The sequence below is a fragment of the Gopherus flavomarginatus genome, chromosome 6, assembly GCF_025201925.1.
Source record: "Gopherus flavomarginatus isolate rGopFla2 chromosome 6, rGopFla2.mat.asm, whole genome shotgun sequence".
NCBI classification, from domain to species: Eukaryota; Metazoa; Chordata; order Testudines; family Testudinidae; genus Gopherus; species Gopherus flavomarginatus.
The window spans coordinates 73,184,981-73,199,741 of record NC_066622.1 but is presented as its reverse complement, the minus strand read 5'-3'; the positions used below and the strand labels follow the sequence as shown (position 1 = coordinate 73,199,741).

The 14,761-nt window shown below is 50.5% G+C and overlaps 1 protein-coding gene across 2 annotated transcripts; it reads left to right on the top strand.

Annotated features, from left to right (window-relative positions):
• Positions 1–958: 958 nt before the first annotated feature.
• Positions 959–3,765, top strand: DEPP1 (DEPP autophagy regulator 1). Of its 2 annotated transcripts, none has more exons than XM_050960340.1 (2): positions 959–1,098; positions 2,791–3,765. In XM_050960340.1, exon 2 carries the CDS (start codon positions 2,792–2,794, stop codon positions 3,473–3,475), a length of 684 nt encoding a protein of 227 aa, XP_050816297.1. In that variant the 5' UTR covers positions 959–1,098; position 2,791; the 3' UTR covers positions 3,476–3,765. The 2 variants fall into 2 exon arrangements, with proteins under 2 accessions (XP_050816297.1, XP_050816296.1); XM_050960339.1 differs by having other exon boundaries at positions 962–1,217.
• The last annotated feature ends 10,996 nt before the right edge of the window (positions 3,766–14,761 follow it).

Here is a 14,761-nt window from a genome sequence, read left to right as displayed (position 1 = left end):
AGCTGGGGATCCAGCCCAGGGACTCCAATGGAGTGATGCTCATTCACATCAGCTGGGGATCTGTCCCATGGATGCCAGTGGAGTGATGTCCATTCACACCAGCTGGGGATCCAGCCCAGGGATTCCTCTGAACCTATGACTGATTGATACCAGCTGGGGATTTTCCATCACCTTTACATTCAAAAAGTGATTTTCCTGTTTGCGTTTGTAACTCTGAAACTGCAGGAAGGCCCCAAAACTTGGTGCCATTTCCCTTCCTCAGAGTTCTTTTTCCCCCGCTGCCCCAGAGCTGACTGGTGTATGGCGCCTGAACCCTGGTCCCTGTGCCAGCGCTGTACAACGGCAGGTCATTCCCTGTGCTCCCAGTTGTCAGGGTTTCATTTTGCCCATTGGCCCATCCCCTTAAGCCTTGGGAGATTTGGGGATTTTTTTTGCAGAATTTCATGACACTGGAAACTTGGCCGCGAACACACAGGCCATTGGGAAACTTTGCACATTAGCAACTGCGAAAACAGCTTTGCTCAAAATGGGCTTTTCCAGGGAAGATGCTTTGCAATAACTGGGCAGATTTCAACCCTCAACATGCTCTGGGGCAGAGTCTTTTCAATGCTGCCTGCTGTGATTATTTCGGTCGCCTCTTGGGTCCTTGCAAAAATAGATTTCCACTGGGGGCTGGAGTTTTTCCATAGTGCACTTAAAAAACCTCACAGCCTCAGCCCAAAGCTGGGCCCAAGAGCAGTAAACTGCCTGAGCTCTCCCCACGGCATAGCACGAAGTGAATACCCCTTCAATCAACAATAATTGAAGCTGCTGGGATATGAATCTGAAAGATAAACAGTTGCTGAAAGGTCACAGAAATTACCCAGGCCCCTCCTTCTGCTAGCCTGTGTTTTTCCTCCGAGGACACCGTGCCCCTCTGCTTTCCTGAGTTCGCCTTGTTCACTGTGGTTTCTATTTTAGGAGCTGCTGGCAGTGAGTTATAGCCACTGGCAGGAAGGTATAAATTCAGGCGCAGGGAGCAGGGCTGTTGAGCAACATCCTGGCCTTGATTTAATACACTGCTCCAGGCAATACACTGGGATGCGAGCAAACACACAGGTTTGTAAACAAAACTCTCTGCCCCTCACAGCAAACAGAGGGAGTATCAAGGATTTCATTCCACAGCTAAAAGACTATAACCTCTTTTCTTAGGAAGACAGCAGCTTCGCACACACAAGGTAACGTGATGCGGTTTCTCAGCGGTAGTAAAACGAGGGATTAGCGTTTAGTACCGTATTGCTTTGTATCTTAACAGCTCAGCTGGCTGAGGAGTAAAAGCCAAGCTGTGTCGATCCAGCCCAGATCGAAAACCCAGGCATTGTGGAGTTTGAATCAAAAAGAAAATAGCCACCTAGCCTGTCTGGCTCCAGATGCAAATCTACAGGCAAATGAACACCATTCTGCAGCACGGGAACAAGCCCGTCTACTTCGCTGCTAATTGGCCTGTATAGTCAGGGATCCAGACTGTCCAGTTTGAAAGGGCAACAGCTTTGCCAAAGCCTAGATTGCTTTGAGTCCTGCCCCGCCTTTGTCAGCTGCAACTGACAGGAGGCAAAGCTGTCTTCAGCTCCAGCTGAGTTACAGATAGGGTGACCAGACAGCAAGTGTGAAAAATCAGGATGGGACTGGGGGGTAATAGGCACCTATGTAAGAAAAAGCCCCAAATATCGGAACTGTTCCTATGAAATTGGGACATCTGGTCACCTTAGTTACAGAAGGACTCCCCCAGTTTGACAGGGCTAAGGATTCTTTGCTCTCTGTGCTTTGTGTAAGGGTTGTTGAGTGGCAGGAGAATCACCTTTGCGGAACGGGGAAAAGAACCAGATTCGCTGGACAGGGAAGGCAGGCCCCAAGTTAACCCTTCCCTGGCAGTCTGGGTGAATGGGCATTTTGTATTCAAACAACTTCACTACTGCACGTCAGACTGAAAAGCAAGTTTGTTGTTTACCGACTTCAGCCTTGTGGATGCTGAGCTTCTTCTGGCTGTGCTGTGTGTTTGTACAAACCTGCCTGCTCAAACTGGCATCTGGCTCCAACTGTGGCTGAGAATTTATTGCCTCAGGTGTTTTTCATGCAGTTAGTTTCTTCTGCCCCTGCGGGAGTGGCAGCCTCCTTGGTGGGTCATTGAAAGTGGCATCCTGAGTCTGAAAGCAGGAGCCTCTGCTGCCTGAGCTGAAATTCCCAGATCCACTATCCATGGCTGCAGCAGGTTCATTGAGTTTCTGTGTCCTAGTCAATAGACGGGACAGCGTGTTGCCCGGATCTGGGATTACGGGAGCATTTCATGAAGGCCAGCTGCGGGGCTGTCTGCGCATTGGCGTGGCCGGGTAAGCCAGCTACATTTGGCATCGGAACAATTGACCAAGGGTTGTGGTGGATTCTCCATCTCTGAAAATTTTAAAATCAGGATTGGATGTTTCTCTGCATAAAAACTCTGCTCTAGGAATAATTGGGGGGCAGGTCTCCAGCCTGTGTTCCACAGGAGGTCAGACTAGATCTTCGCACGGGTCCTTTCTGGCCTTGGGATTTATGGATCTCCTGAATATAAGAGTCACTTCAGTTTATGGTATGCACAGTCACTGGGCCTGACCCTGCTCTCAGGGCAGCAGTGTAAATCCAGAGTAAGTGGAATGACTCTGCATTTACACTGGGGGAAGTGAGGAAAGATTAACAGATGTGACAGCAGGGGCGGGGATGGGGTATTCTGACAGTGACCAGCCAGTGCCTCATTCTCTCTCTCTGTCTTTGTAGCATGAGAGCCAGGCGGCTGATCTCCATGACCCACCTGCCTACGATCAGCGAGACGGGGGAGATGCTGTTTTTGGGAGGGAGCCACGCCCAGGCCGAGGAGCCCCTGGCTGGGCTGGATGAGTACGTTCAGTCCATTAGCCAGCTGGCTCAGCCATCCTCGCTGTCCAGCGGGCTCCCATGTCCTTGCCAGAACAGCCAGAACAAGCCTGACAAGCCCCAGAGGGCACGGGCGAAAGTGGCCCAGAGTGGGGTTGCACTCCCCAGCCCTGAAAAGGTGCAGGACAATGCAGCATCACTGCAGGACATCACAGCCCAGTTCAACCAGCAGCACAGCCCCCTGGGGCTCACTGGCTGCACTGACCCTCTAGCCTGGCTCTTTGGACTCTCAGAAGCAAAGGAACAGAGCCCAGGACTGCGGAGACGAGTGAGTCCTGCTCCCTGCTACTCCCAGACGGCCACCGACACAGGCTGCCCAGCAGCCCCCCAGCAGACAGCCCGGGGGAACCTCAGTGCCCCCAGCGACCCTAGCAGCGCAGCCCAGAAACTGAGTGGCCCAGCCCCACCTCTGGAGCGGAGATGCCGCTGGCAGCGATCGCGCAGACGTCCAGCTTTTCCCAGCTGTGTGGTGAGGGGTAGGCCCAGCCGGGCCCAGAGCACCCGCCTACCTGTCATCTATGAATTGTGATGGACTCTAATAAAACTCACTTGTAAACAGTGCTCCGTGCAGCTGTTCTCTGGGGGTCACTGCCCGGGCGCCCAGCCCCAGGGCCTGCCTGGACTGTATAGACACACATCGCTCAGCGAACAGCACCCCACACCTCTTACCAGCCCCACACCTCTCTGGCCAGGGGCCCAAGCCTGCCTAGCAGCCAGACTCTGCCAGGGGTCTCCTCACAGCAGATAGGCACTCAGAGGGCCGGGCACAGGGTGCAAACAGTGCTTTCCAGGTGCGTAGGAGGATGTTGTCCTGAGTGACGGGCAGGGACGATCCTGGCTCAGTCCAGCTTTGTGCTGGGGGCTCCCGTGCTTCCCGGCTCAACAAAGAGATTAAGTGGAGCGCAGTGCTCAGCAACTACCACTGTGCATCTCTGTCCTGACACTGCACCGCTGTCCTGACCCCCTGATCCCACTCTGCCCAGACACTGCACTGCCCTCCTGGCCCCTCATCCCCCTCTCTGCCCTGACACTGCACTGCCGCCCTGGGTCCCCCTGGCCTCCACTGCACCACTTTCCCCCACCCTGCCCTGACACTGCACTGCCACCCTGGGTCCCTCTGGCCTCTCACTGCACCGCTTTCTCCCACCCCGCCCTGACACTGCACTGCCGCCCTGGGTCCCTCTGGCCTCCCACTGCACTGCTTTCCCCCACCCCTCCCTGACATTGCATTCCTGTCCTGAGTCCCTCTGGCCTCCCACTGCACCCCTTTCCCCAACCCTGCCCTGACACTGCACTGCTGCCCTGGGTCCCCCCAGCCTCCTTCTGCCCTAACACTGAACTGTCCCCCACAGCTCCCCCATCCCCACCCTGACTTTGCATTGCCACCCTGGGTCCCCCAGGCCTCCTTCTGCCCTGACACTGCACCATATCCCCCAAGCACCATCGTTGCCCTGACACGGTACCACTGCCCTGGCGCCCTCTCTGCTCTGAAACTGCACTGCCACCCTGGCCCCGCTCGCACCTTCTCTGCCCACCTTCTCTGCCCCATGCTGGCAGGTGACATGTAGATTGCAATCTCCCCTGCTGATGAGGTTGTGATGGAGTAGGGGCTGTCTGCATGGGGGATGGGAGAGCAGGGGAGGACTTTAGGTGATGGACAATACCTGAGCCTGTAACCTGAGCTAGGCAGGGGGGAGCGGAGGTCAACACTTTTGCTCGGGAAGCTAGACAAAGGAAGGGACCGGCTGGAGGGGGTTAGTTTCAGTTTCGGTTTTGGGCTGGGTGGTGGGAATTCAGGGAATCCTAAGCTGGGATCCAAGCACCCTGAACCCCGAGAAGGACTCGATTGAGGGGTCCTGACTGTGCCAACAAGCTCTGCTGTAACCTGCATTCCTGTTGTCCAATAAACGTTCTGTTTTACTGGCTGGCTGAGAGTCACTGTGAGTCCCAGGAAGAGGGGTGCAGGACCGGACTCCCCCACACTCTGTGACAGAGGTTAGTTCCCATGAGGTCCTGCCTCCCAGCGGGGACAGGGAGGAGGGTGAGGGGGCAACCCGACAGCCAGCCGCCCTGCTCTGGTGCACTGGAGTCCTGCATGCACACATGTATACGAGTTCACGTTACTGGCTATGGCTGGCCCACGGAGGGGAGAGGACAGTCCTGCCAGAGCTCCAATGGCCAGAGCCTGACTTAAGAACAGAAGCGTGTGAACTGGGCCGAGGAGAAAGCGACTCCTTTCCGGCCAGCTCTGTCTGCAGTGCGCATCATCACACAGGGCACATGTGCATGTCACGTCGGGCAGCGTGTTGTACGTTAGCAGTGCTGGCACACTCCCACTCCCACTCCCCCAGAGGCGGCCCTGGGCAGGTGCCAGAACCGCCTTGGCTCCTGCTCAGCACAGCGCCATGGGGACTAAGGCCTGTCCCAAACCGCCCCCTTCCAGAGCCAGGCCCACTGCTGTGACCATCCTCCAGGTACAAACCCAGAGTGCTGGGGACAGTAATCCAGCTCCAGACACTGCTCCACTGGGGAGGGGCAAGAGAGACCCCCCTGCACAGGCCTGTGACCGCAAGGTACCCAGGGTTTGCAGGCACCTCTGGACTGGGAGCACTGGGCCAGGAGCCCTGCAGTGATGAGAGCTGGATGAGATGCTGCAGAGGAACAAACACAAAGTGGACAGGGTGCAGGACGCCTGCTTTTGGGATCAACTGTTACCAGATGTGCCCGTTACTTCGGGGTATGCTCATTTATTAGGGTTACTCTTCTGGGCAGTGGTGGTGTTGCAGGCACAGAGGGTGCCCGAGGCAAGCAACAGTGGTTCGTGCCCGGAGTGCTTAGCGCCAATGAACACACACCAGGGTGGAGAAGCAAGCAAAGTTTATTTGAGATCTCAAAGCGGTGCTGGGAGACTTGACATGCCTCAGATCCAGCACCCCTACACAAGCGGCTTTTCCCTTTTTACACGTTTTTTTTCTCTTTCTTCTTTCTTCCCCCTCCCTCCTCCTTCCTTCCCCTGTAGCAGTTACGTAAGCACAGGTGCATTAAGTAATCTTGGCCACGGCAGCTCGTTAGTAAGTTTTCCTTCTGCAAGTTATCTTGTCCTTCTGCTAAAGGTGCATAGGCCTCATTATTTCTGCTTTAGACCAGTTAGAACTGTTGCAACTGATAACGGCTGTTACACCTGGCCTTTTAGGTCGATTAAAGTTCAAACATGGAGGGACTCTTGTCTGCTGAGGCCTAAAACCAGGAAGGCTCCATACCCTTGTGGCCTTCCACCCTACCGAGTTACTTCAGGTTATGCTTAGTGACACCAACAGGGGGGGTTCTGTAATTCTATCAATGTACTGGTTGTGTCATGTGTGTGTTCATATGGAGCTCTACTCCTCCCTGCTGCAAGTCCCCTCCCAATGGAGCTTTCTGCAGGACCTAGATTCCCCAGGGCTGGGTTCTTGCAGCATTTCCAAGCTGTCACCCTCATAGGCCTTTGGATTCAGTAGGCTGGGTCAATCAGCACCTACAAGCTGTCACCCTCATATGCCCTGGGCACCGCACCCAAATAGAGTACACCTAAGAAGGCTGGGTCGAGCAGCACTTTCAATCTGCCACCCTTATGTGCCCCTGGACTCAGCAGACTGGATTGAGCAGCACTTCCAAGCTGCCATCCTCATATGTCTCAGGTTCAGCACGTCCCTATCCCCACTTTCACGTTACAACTGTTCTGGTAGTAACCCACTTGATGAGCAAACCCCATAGGATTTTTAGGTGCTGCAGAGATCTTTAGCTTAGGTACGAGGAGTGTTGCTGCAGAGCGAATGAGGAAGCCAAAAAACATCCACAGAGAGGGGAGAGAGAGAGAGAAGCAACCAGCTTAATCATGAAAGTTATTTATTGCCAGGTAATAACCATAGGGGAGCCAAACAAACAAAACCGTAACAATATTAAATCTAACAAATTTGATTATAAAAGTCAGGTTTAGAAAACTATAACTGATCACCCAAGTCTGGGTCAGAAGGCTATACCTAGAGAGAGAGAGAGAGAGAGCTGGGTTCTCACCACTCTGTGAAGCTTGAACCAATGGGGGGTCCCAGGTGGTGGTGGTAGCTGAGGGTCCAGAGTGTGGAGACAGGCAGAGCACAATCAGTCAGGAGAAGATGAAGTCCCAGTGAAAATAATGCAGATTTTGGATCCAGGCATCGGAACCCTTACCTGAGCAAGAGTAGGGGTTTTGTAGGGAAAGAACAATGGTTCAAGGGAGAACACTAGATTTGTTTATGTGTAAACTGATGGCTCAGGGGAGTAAACCAAAGTTGTTTTGTAGACAATAACCGATTATTCTTGGCTATGGGCAGTGTTCCTTGGAGGGAGTCCACAATGCAATTAGGGAGCTTCACTATTTTGGATATCAAGAAAGGCTTTATTACTAGAATTGGTCTGATAATTACTGAGCTGGGTGTGTGCAGGTGCGGGTTCATTAACATCTGGAGCAGAGATCCCCCATCATGCATTGCTTCCCTGCTTTTCTGGTCCCAGAGTTCCGTGTGGTTCTTGTCTTGGAATCTCTGCTCTCCAGTCTGCATGCTAATGGAGATATCTCTTTGTCCCATCTTTGATGCAAATGAGGCTAGGGGAGTTTCCTTAAACCTGTCACCCTTGTCCCAGGGGTTAAGGCAGGGGTGAGCAAACTACAGCCCGTGGGCTGGATACGGCCCATCAGGGCTTTGGATGTGGCCCCCGGGATTGCTACCCCTGTGGGGCCACGGGGCTAAGGCAGGCTCCCTGCCTGTCCTGGCCCCACGCTGCTCTGGGAAGCGGCCAGCAAGATGTCTCTGCAGCCCCTAGGGGAGGGGAGGGCAGAGGGCTCAGTGTGCTGCCCTTGCCTGCAGGCCCCCCCCCCACCCGCAGCTCCCATTGGCCAGGAACAGGGAACTTTGAAAGGGAGAACTTAGAACGTTTACTGATGTTCCGGTGTCCACTAGCAATTGGGCTAATGTCCCTGAGTTCCGCAATCTTGGAACTGTCACCCCACTTCCCCCCCGCCCCCCAAACCCCCAAAATTTTGGTCATGCCCCAGTTTAACTGGCCAAGCTGGGGTGCTCTGGAGGAGTACAGTACATGCCTGCAAACATTTTCTCTGCTGTTGTTCCAAACAACACCCACAATTCCTAGCAGGGACACCAGACTAGACCCCCATTTCTGCTCCGCCGATGCCTCGGACAGGATTAAAGCCTTGGTTTGCACTAACCCAGGTTTGAGCAGCTAATATCCCTCTGATACACCCCACGAGTGATGAGGAAACCATTATTCAGTTGGGGGCAGCTGGGCTCTGTCAAATCTGGAGCAGGTTCCATTTTCAGGGATCGGCTAGATCTGGGTAGGGGAGGTTTGGGAAGGCTGCTGGCTGTTTCCAAGTCCTCTCAGAGGGGTTGTTGGCAACTATGGGCCGTTTGATGGTTGGCTACCTGCATCAAGGGCACTGAGCTGCAATGCCAGTCACCCTTGGGCGAACAAAGGGAGGCCGATACTGCAGCTGGTCAAATTCCTCTGCATATGGCATGAGCTATTTTAGGTCAGTCAGGCTGGGATGGCCCTGCTGCTATGTGAGGCCCTGTGTCAACAAGGATGCAGCTGAGGAGGAAGCAAACAGCAGCTCACTTAGCAGTCGTGAACTCCTGGCTGGGGAAATGTACAGCTGGTGCTCAGAGAGAGGAGATGGCTTGGCTCACATTGCTGTATCCCACGCCCCACGGGTCAGGCAGGGTGCTAGGGGCATATGCCAGCCACGTGGCAGGGGTGCACTAGCAATTGGCTTGCCAAGTGCCTGTCGACCTGCATGCCCCTGGATGGCGACCAATGTGGTGTTTGTTTCCCTCCATGGCCGCTGGTGAAGGAACAGCCATGTCCCTGCCCCATTTGTCAGTGGTGCCAGGAGCCTTTCACAACTGCAATTCTGCTGAATTAGCACAAGCTGTGTCTCCATTCATAGCCCCCACTGCCAGACCATCTGCACTAAACACTGACAAACAGGGCCAAGCACAGTGTGTCCTCGCCCTCCCCGCAGTGTGTCTGAGGGGGTTACACAGGGCTGGTCAGGAGCTGAGCAAAACACTCAAACAGCCACTAGGGTTAACCTAGGCCTCAAGATGCAGAAGTGGGCCTGAGCCCCAGGATTCAGCTGAGACTCCTGTGGGTGGGGCAGTCTGGCTCAAGCTACTCATAATGAGGAACCCCACTGAACCCAGCCAAGCAGAGATGGGGTGTAAGGCATGGTGCCCCACAGGCATGCCTTCCAGTCCAAAACCAGCCCACAACTACTCCTGCGGGGCCCAAGCTGCTAGACCTAGCGAGCACTACAGCCCATTGGCACATGGACTATCTGCCCCAGTGCACCATGGGAGCCTCACATACCACCAACACCTGCACAATATCCACAACAAAATAAAGCTATGTGTAAATGTCATCTAGAAATTGGCAGGTATGAGCTGGGGAGCTGATGCAAACCCCCTGCAGATTGATTTATTTTTCTGGCAACCTACAAATACATAAACAAACCAATCAGACTGGTCAAATACCAGCCAGGTAGTCAACCTACCCAGGGCTGTGTGAAGACAAAGACTGGAGCCTCCCAGGGGATGGGAATTCTGTTCTGTGGTGGGTTTAAGTTTTCAGCAGTTGGATTTGTGTGGAGTCCCAACAGAGCGGAACATTGCAATGTTCGGCACAAAGGAAAATTCGTGTGTGTCCCCCCAGAAAAAAAACCAAAAACAAACACCAACAAAAAAAAACCCTTTTCTGCTTTGGGTTGATTGAAATGTTTCCTTTTGACCCTGGCTTTTTTCACCTGTTTTATGCTGTAACAGAGCTCCAATCCCAGCACAAAATAATAATAATAAACAGGCCTAAAACCAAACGTTGTTTTGAAGAGAAATGGGACCATTTTGTTGCGACAATGTCACAATGGGAAGAGGTAACAATCTTTTCCCCCCCGAAACAAAATTTTGGTCATGCCTCATGTTCACCAGCCATGCTAGGGTGTTCTGGAGGAGTACAATACCTGCATAGTATTATTATGGCCACAGGGGACAAGATTTTGCTTTGTAGACATTCAAACCACCCGTCTGCCTGCAAACATTTTCCCTGCTGTTGTTCCAGACAACACCCACGATTCCTAGCAAGGACACCAGACTAGATCCCCATTTCTTCTCCACCAGTGCCTGGGACAGGGTTAATGCCTCCATATGCACTAATCCGGGTTCAAGCGGTTGATATCCCTCTGATTATGGGATAATTATGGGCACAGCCAAATCAACACCACAACCATGGCTTCCTGTACTAGTGCATATCCACCACCCCCTAAATTAGCCATGACATGAGTTAAGAGTGCCAACTTATCTGAGGGAACAAAGACCTTCTAGTATATGAAGATCTAAACAACATACTGAGATTCCATCTCCAATCCAGGAAACTTTTTCAGTTTGCAGCACAAGAGATTAATGACTCAGGGTTTCCCCCTGAAGATCAATGGCGAGCAAGGTGGAAGGACACCAACATCCTGAGCAAATACGTCATAAACTGAAGAACCCTGTAGCTTTTCAGCCCCATGGAAATATGGTCCGTAAATCCGCACATCACACGGCAGATATGCCTACCTCCTCCATAAATGGGGACTGAGACACAATCTTATGTGTGACTGCAGAAACAGACTTCAAACTATGAAACATCTCGTCAACCAATGGCTCCAAATGATCATATCCTGGTGGTATCTCTGCGTCAGGTGATGTGGAGTGGATGGCAATCAGTGGGATCACCAACCTAAACTTGGACATAGACGTTGCTGTTCTGAAGCCATACGAAGGAAGAAGATGATGATGGAGAAAGACATTAATTAGTGTGAAGTGCTGATCTCCAGTAAAAGATGTTATGTCCTGCCCAACAATAAAAAGCCATCAATACCAGATGGACTATTGTGGGACATTAAAAAGGACAAACTACTTTGTTGTTTGGCTATTACCACCTGTGATGATCTGTATCCTTGTGTTCATCTTTTTTAGAAGGCTAAATTTTGTACAAAGTATGCCTTGTGAGGTATCATTTGAAAACTCATAATTTCCTGACCATTATTGTCCTAATAAAATATATGTGACAAAATTGCATGTAAAGTTATAAGATTCTACTGTATGGGATTACTAAAACATGTTCCAAGCCTGGGAAGCAGCCACAAACCAGTTCCCTGGAGATAAAAGGAAAGCTGATGCCTCAGCCAGGTGTGGTCAAAATCGAATGGACAATCACCTAGCTAAGTGGCCACTCCAAGGCAACCTTATAAGCAGTTGGTTGTGCCAACCCAGCACTGAGGGGAATTAATGTTGTTGATACATGATTGTACTTTTGCTGGTCACATGGAGGCACAGATAACCTATGACTAGTTGAAGAAAAATTTCTACTTGCCAGGAATACAGAATGATGCGAGGAATTATTGCAAGTCCTTTGAATTATGTCAAAAAAGGAAAAGACCTGCAGGACCCCAGAAAGTTCCTCTATGTCCCTTGCCTGTGATACAGGAAGCATTTCTGAGGGTAGCAGTAGATACTGTTGGCCCTATACCACATCCTACCCACCCAGAATCTGTGGCAAGAGCCCTTTTCACTGTCTTTAGAAGAGTGGGTTTCCCTAAAGAGATTTTATCTGACTGTGGGTCAAATTTCATGTCTCAGCTATTCAGTAAGCTATGGAAGTTATGTGGGGGTGAAGTGGTCAGAACTGCCCCATATCACCCAGAAACCAATGGTTTGGTGGAAAGATTCAATGGGATCCTAAAATCCATGCTGGGGATGTAGGCAAATAAAAGTGGTTGAAAATTGGTACAAATTATTACTGTTTTTGCTGTTTGCTTATACGGAGGTAGCCCAAGAATCAACTGGGCTTTCCCCATTTGATCCCCTGTATGGAATGAAAGTGAGGGGACCCCTAGATCTCATCAGAGACTCCTGGGAAGGGGACACAGAGGTAAATGAAGAGCCAGTAACTGGTTCAGAAAGGAGTAGAAAGACACAGTGGGTAACCTCAAAGACAGTCAATCCAAACAAAAGACCTGTTTGTCATGGGATTTGGTGTTGCTATTAAGCCCTGTGAAAAAGTACAAAATGCAAAATTCTTGGAAAGGACCTGTCATAAACAGATAGTTAAGGGTTAATGTCTCTTTTACCTGTAAAGGGTTAAGAAGCTCAGTGAACCTGGCTGACACATGACTAGAGGACCAATGGGGGGACAAGATACTTTCAAATCTTGGTGGAGGGACATCTTTGTTTGTGCTGTTTGTTTTTTCTTGGGGATAAGAGGGGCCAGACATGCAACCAGATCTTTCTCCAATCTTTCTGAAACAGTCTCTCATATTCAAAACAGTAAGTACTAGCTAGAAAAGGCGGATTAGTCTTATGTTTGTTTTCTTAATTTGTGAATGTGTATTTTGCTGGAAGGATATTTTTACCTCTGTTTGCTGTAACTTGTATCTTAGGCTAGGGGGGAGGGAATCCCTCTAGTCTGTATAAGCTGAAGACCCTGTAAACATTTTCCATCTTGATTTTACAGAGATAATTTTTACTTTTTTCTTTCTTTAATTAAAAGCTTTCTTTTTTAAGAACCTGATTGATTTTTTCCCTTGTTTAAGGCCCAAGGGGATTGGGTCTGAACTCACCAGGGATTGGTGGGGGGAAAGGAGGGGGGGAGAAAGTTAATTCCTCTCTGTTTTAAAATCCAAGGAGTTTGGGTCACAGTAGTCTCTCAGGGTAACCCAGGGAAGGGAAAGTCTGGGAGGGGGAAAGGAGGGGAAATGGTTTATTTCTCCTTGTTTTAAGACCCAAGGGGTTTGGGTCCTGGGTCCCCCAGGGAAGGTTTTAGGGGACAGGGAGTGTACCAGAGACTGGAATTTCTGGTTGGTGGCAGCGCTATCAGATCTAAGCTAGGGAATTAAGCTTAGAAGGGTACATGCAGGTCCCCACTTTCTGGACGCTAAAGTTCAAAGTGGGAAACATACCTTGACAGGGCCCCTTGAGGTAACAGAAGTGGTGAATGAAGATACATATCATGTCAAAAAAGCTTCGTGGTGTTGCTGTTCCACAGCTAGTACATGTGAACAGACTTAAAATCTATCAGAGCAGGGAGGCCATGGTAAACATGACCTGCTGTGTAGGGAGGGAAACTGAGGCACACCACCTCATTATTAATAGCTGATTGCCAAAATGACTCGTCTCTGGAAAGCATCGATATCTGCAGTGAGTTAACGCCAGTTGAAAGGGCAGAGGTGTTGTCAGTGTTGCAGAAATACAAAGAAGTGTTTTCTAACAAGCCAGGGAAGACATTCTTGCTAACTCATAAGATCATCACAGAAGGACCAGAGCTACCTCCAAGCAGACCCTACAGGGCCATTGACAAGGTGCAGAAACACATTCGTACAGAAATACAAAACATGTTAGACCTAGGAGCGATTAAAGAGTCTGACAGCTCTTGGGCATCACCTGTGGTCTTGGTTCCTAAGAAAGACAACACTGCAAGGTTTTGTGTTGATTATAGAAAACTCAGTACTGTCACAGTACCAGATGTGTATCCCATGCCTAGAACTGACGATATGCTGGACATTTTAAGCAAAGGTAAATATCTCAGTGCTTTTGATTTAACTCCAGGTTGTTGGCTGATTCCTTTGAATACTGATGCACAGAAATACAAATCTATGTTCAATCACTGATCTCAGAGTCTATGAAGTCACAATGTTACTGTTTGGGCTAATTAATTCTGGGGCCACCTTCCAGAGGTTGGTCACCAAGTGTTAAATGGTTTACAGAATTATCCAAGAGCATATGTGGATGACATTGCAGTGTTTAGCAACACTTGGCCTGATCACAAACAACACTTGGGAATTGTGCTGTCAAATCCCAAAGAAGCAGGCAGCCCTGCCCATAAAAGCCTCTCAGTGTAAAATTGGAGCAGCCAGAGTTTCTTATTTGGGGTACTGTGCAGTGAGAGGTCAAATAACCACATATCCTTTGAAAGTTGAAGCCATTGTAAATTGGCCTGTATCTCAAACCAAAAAACAGGTCCAATCTTTCTTTCATAGGCCTGGTAATCTATTTAGAAGGTTGTGTGTGCGGGGTGGGGCGGGCGGGGTTCAGTTACATTGTATCTGCAATTGCAGATTTACGTAAAAAGACCCAGCCAAACAAAGTCATTTGGATGAAAGCATGCCAGGAAGGATTTCATAAGGTAAAGAGGAAGTTTACACTTGATAATTGGTTGGTGTAATCGAAGTATAGAACTCAAGCCAATCTGGGGCTTGTGCCCCACTTCCTAACAGTCTGCTTTCTAACTGTGCTGTTAGATGAGTTGTCCCAGGCCTCACAGTGCAGCAGGGAACAGACTTCAGCTCTCCAAGTCTCTAGACTGGGCACTGATGGTAGCTCGGCACAGTTAAAAGGGCATTGACACTCCTACCCAATGATCAGTCCTGGTGCTATAGGGCCAGCTTTTCCAGAGAGCTCAGGGCCAGCTGTTGGGAGTTGCTGAGCCCTCCAGAAACTGCAGCCTCTCTCGAGAATGCTGAGACACTGCTGGGACCTGGAACCCGCTCCTGGCAAGGGAAACTAGACTGGCTCAGGGAGGGTCAGCTCAGACAAAGGCTGGCTCAGTGCCTAGGGCATTAGCCTGGGACTCAGAGCAATTCAAGGATCTCTTGATGCCAACTGACAGAGGACACAGGTTTACGTAGGGGTTCAGGGATCCCCTGGGTTCACCAAAGCATGTCACGTAAGGTCTCTACTGAAAGCCA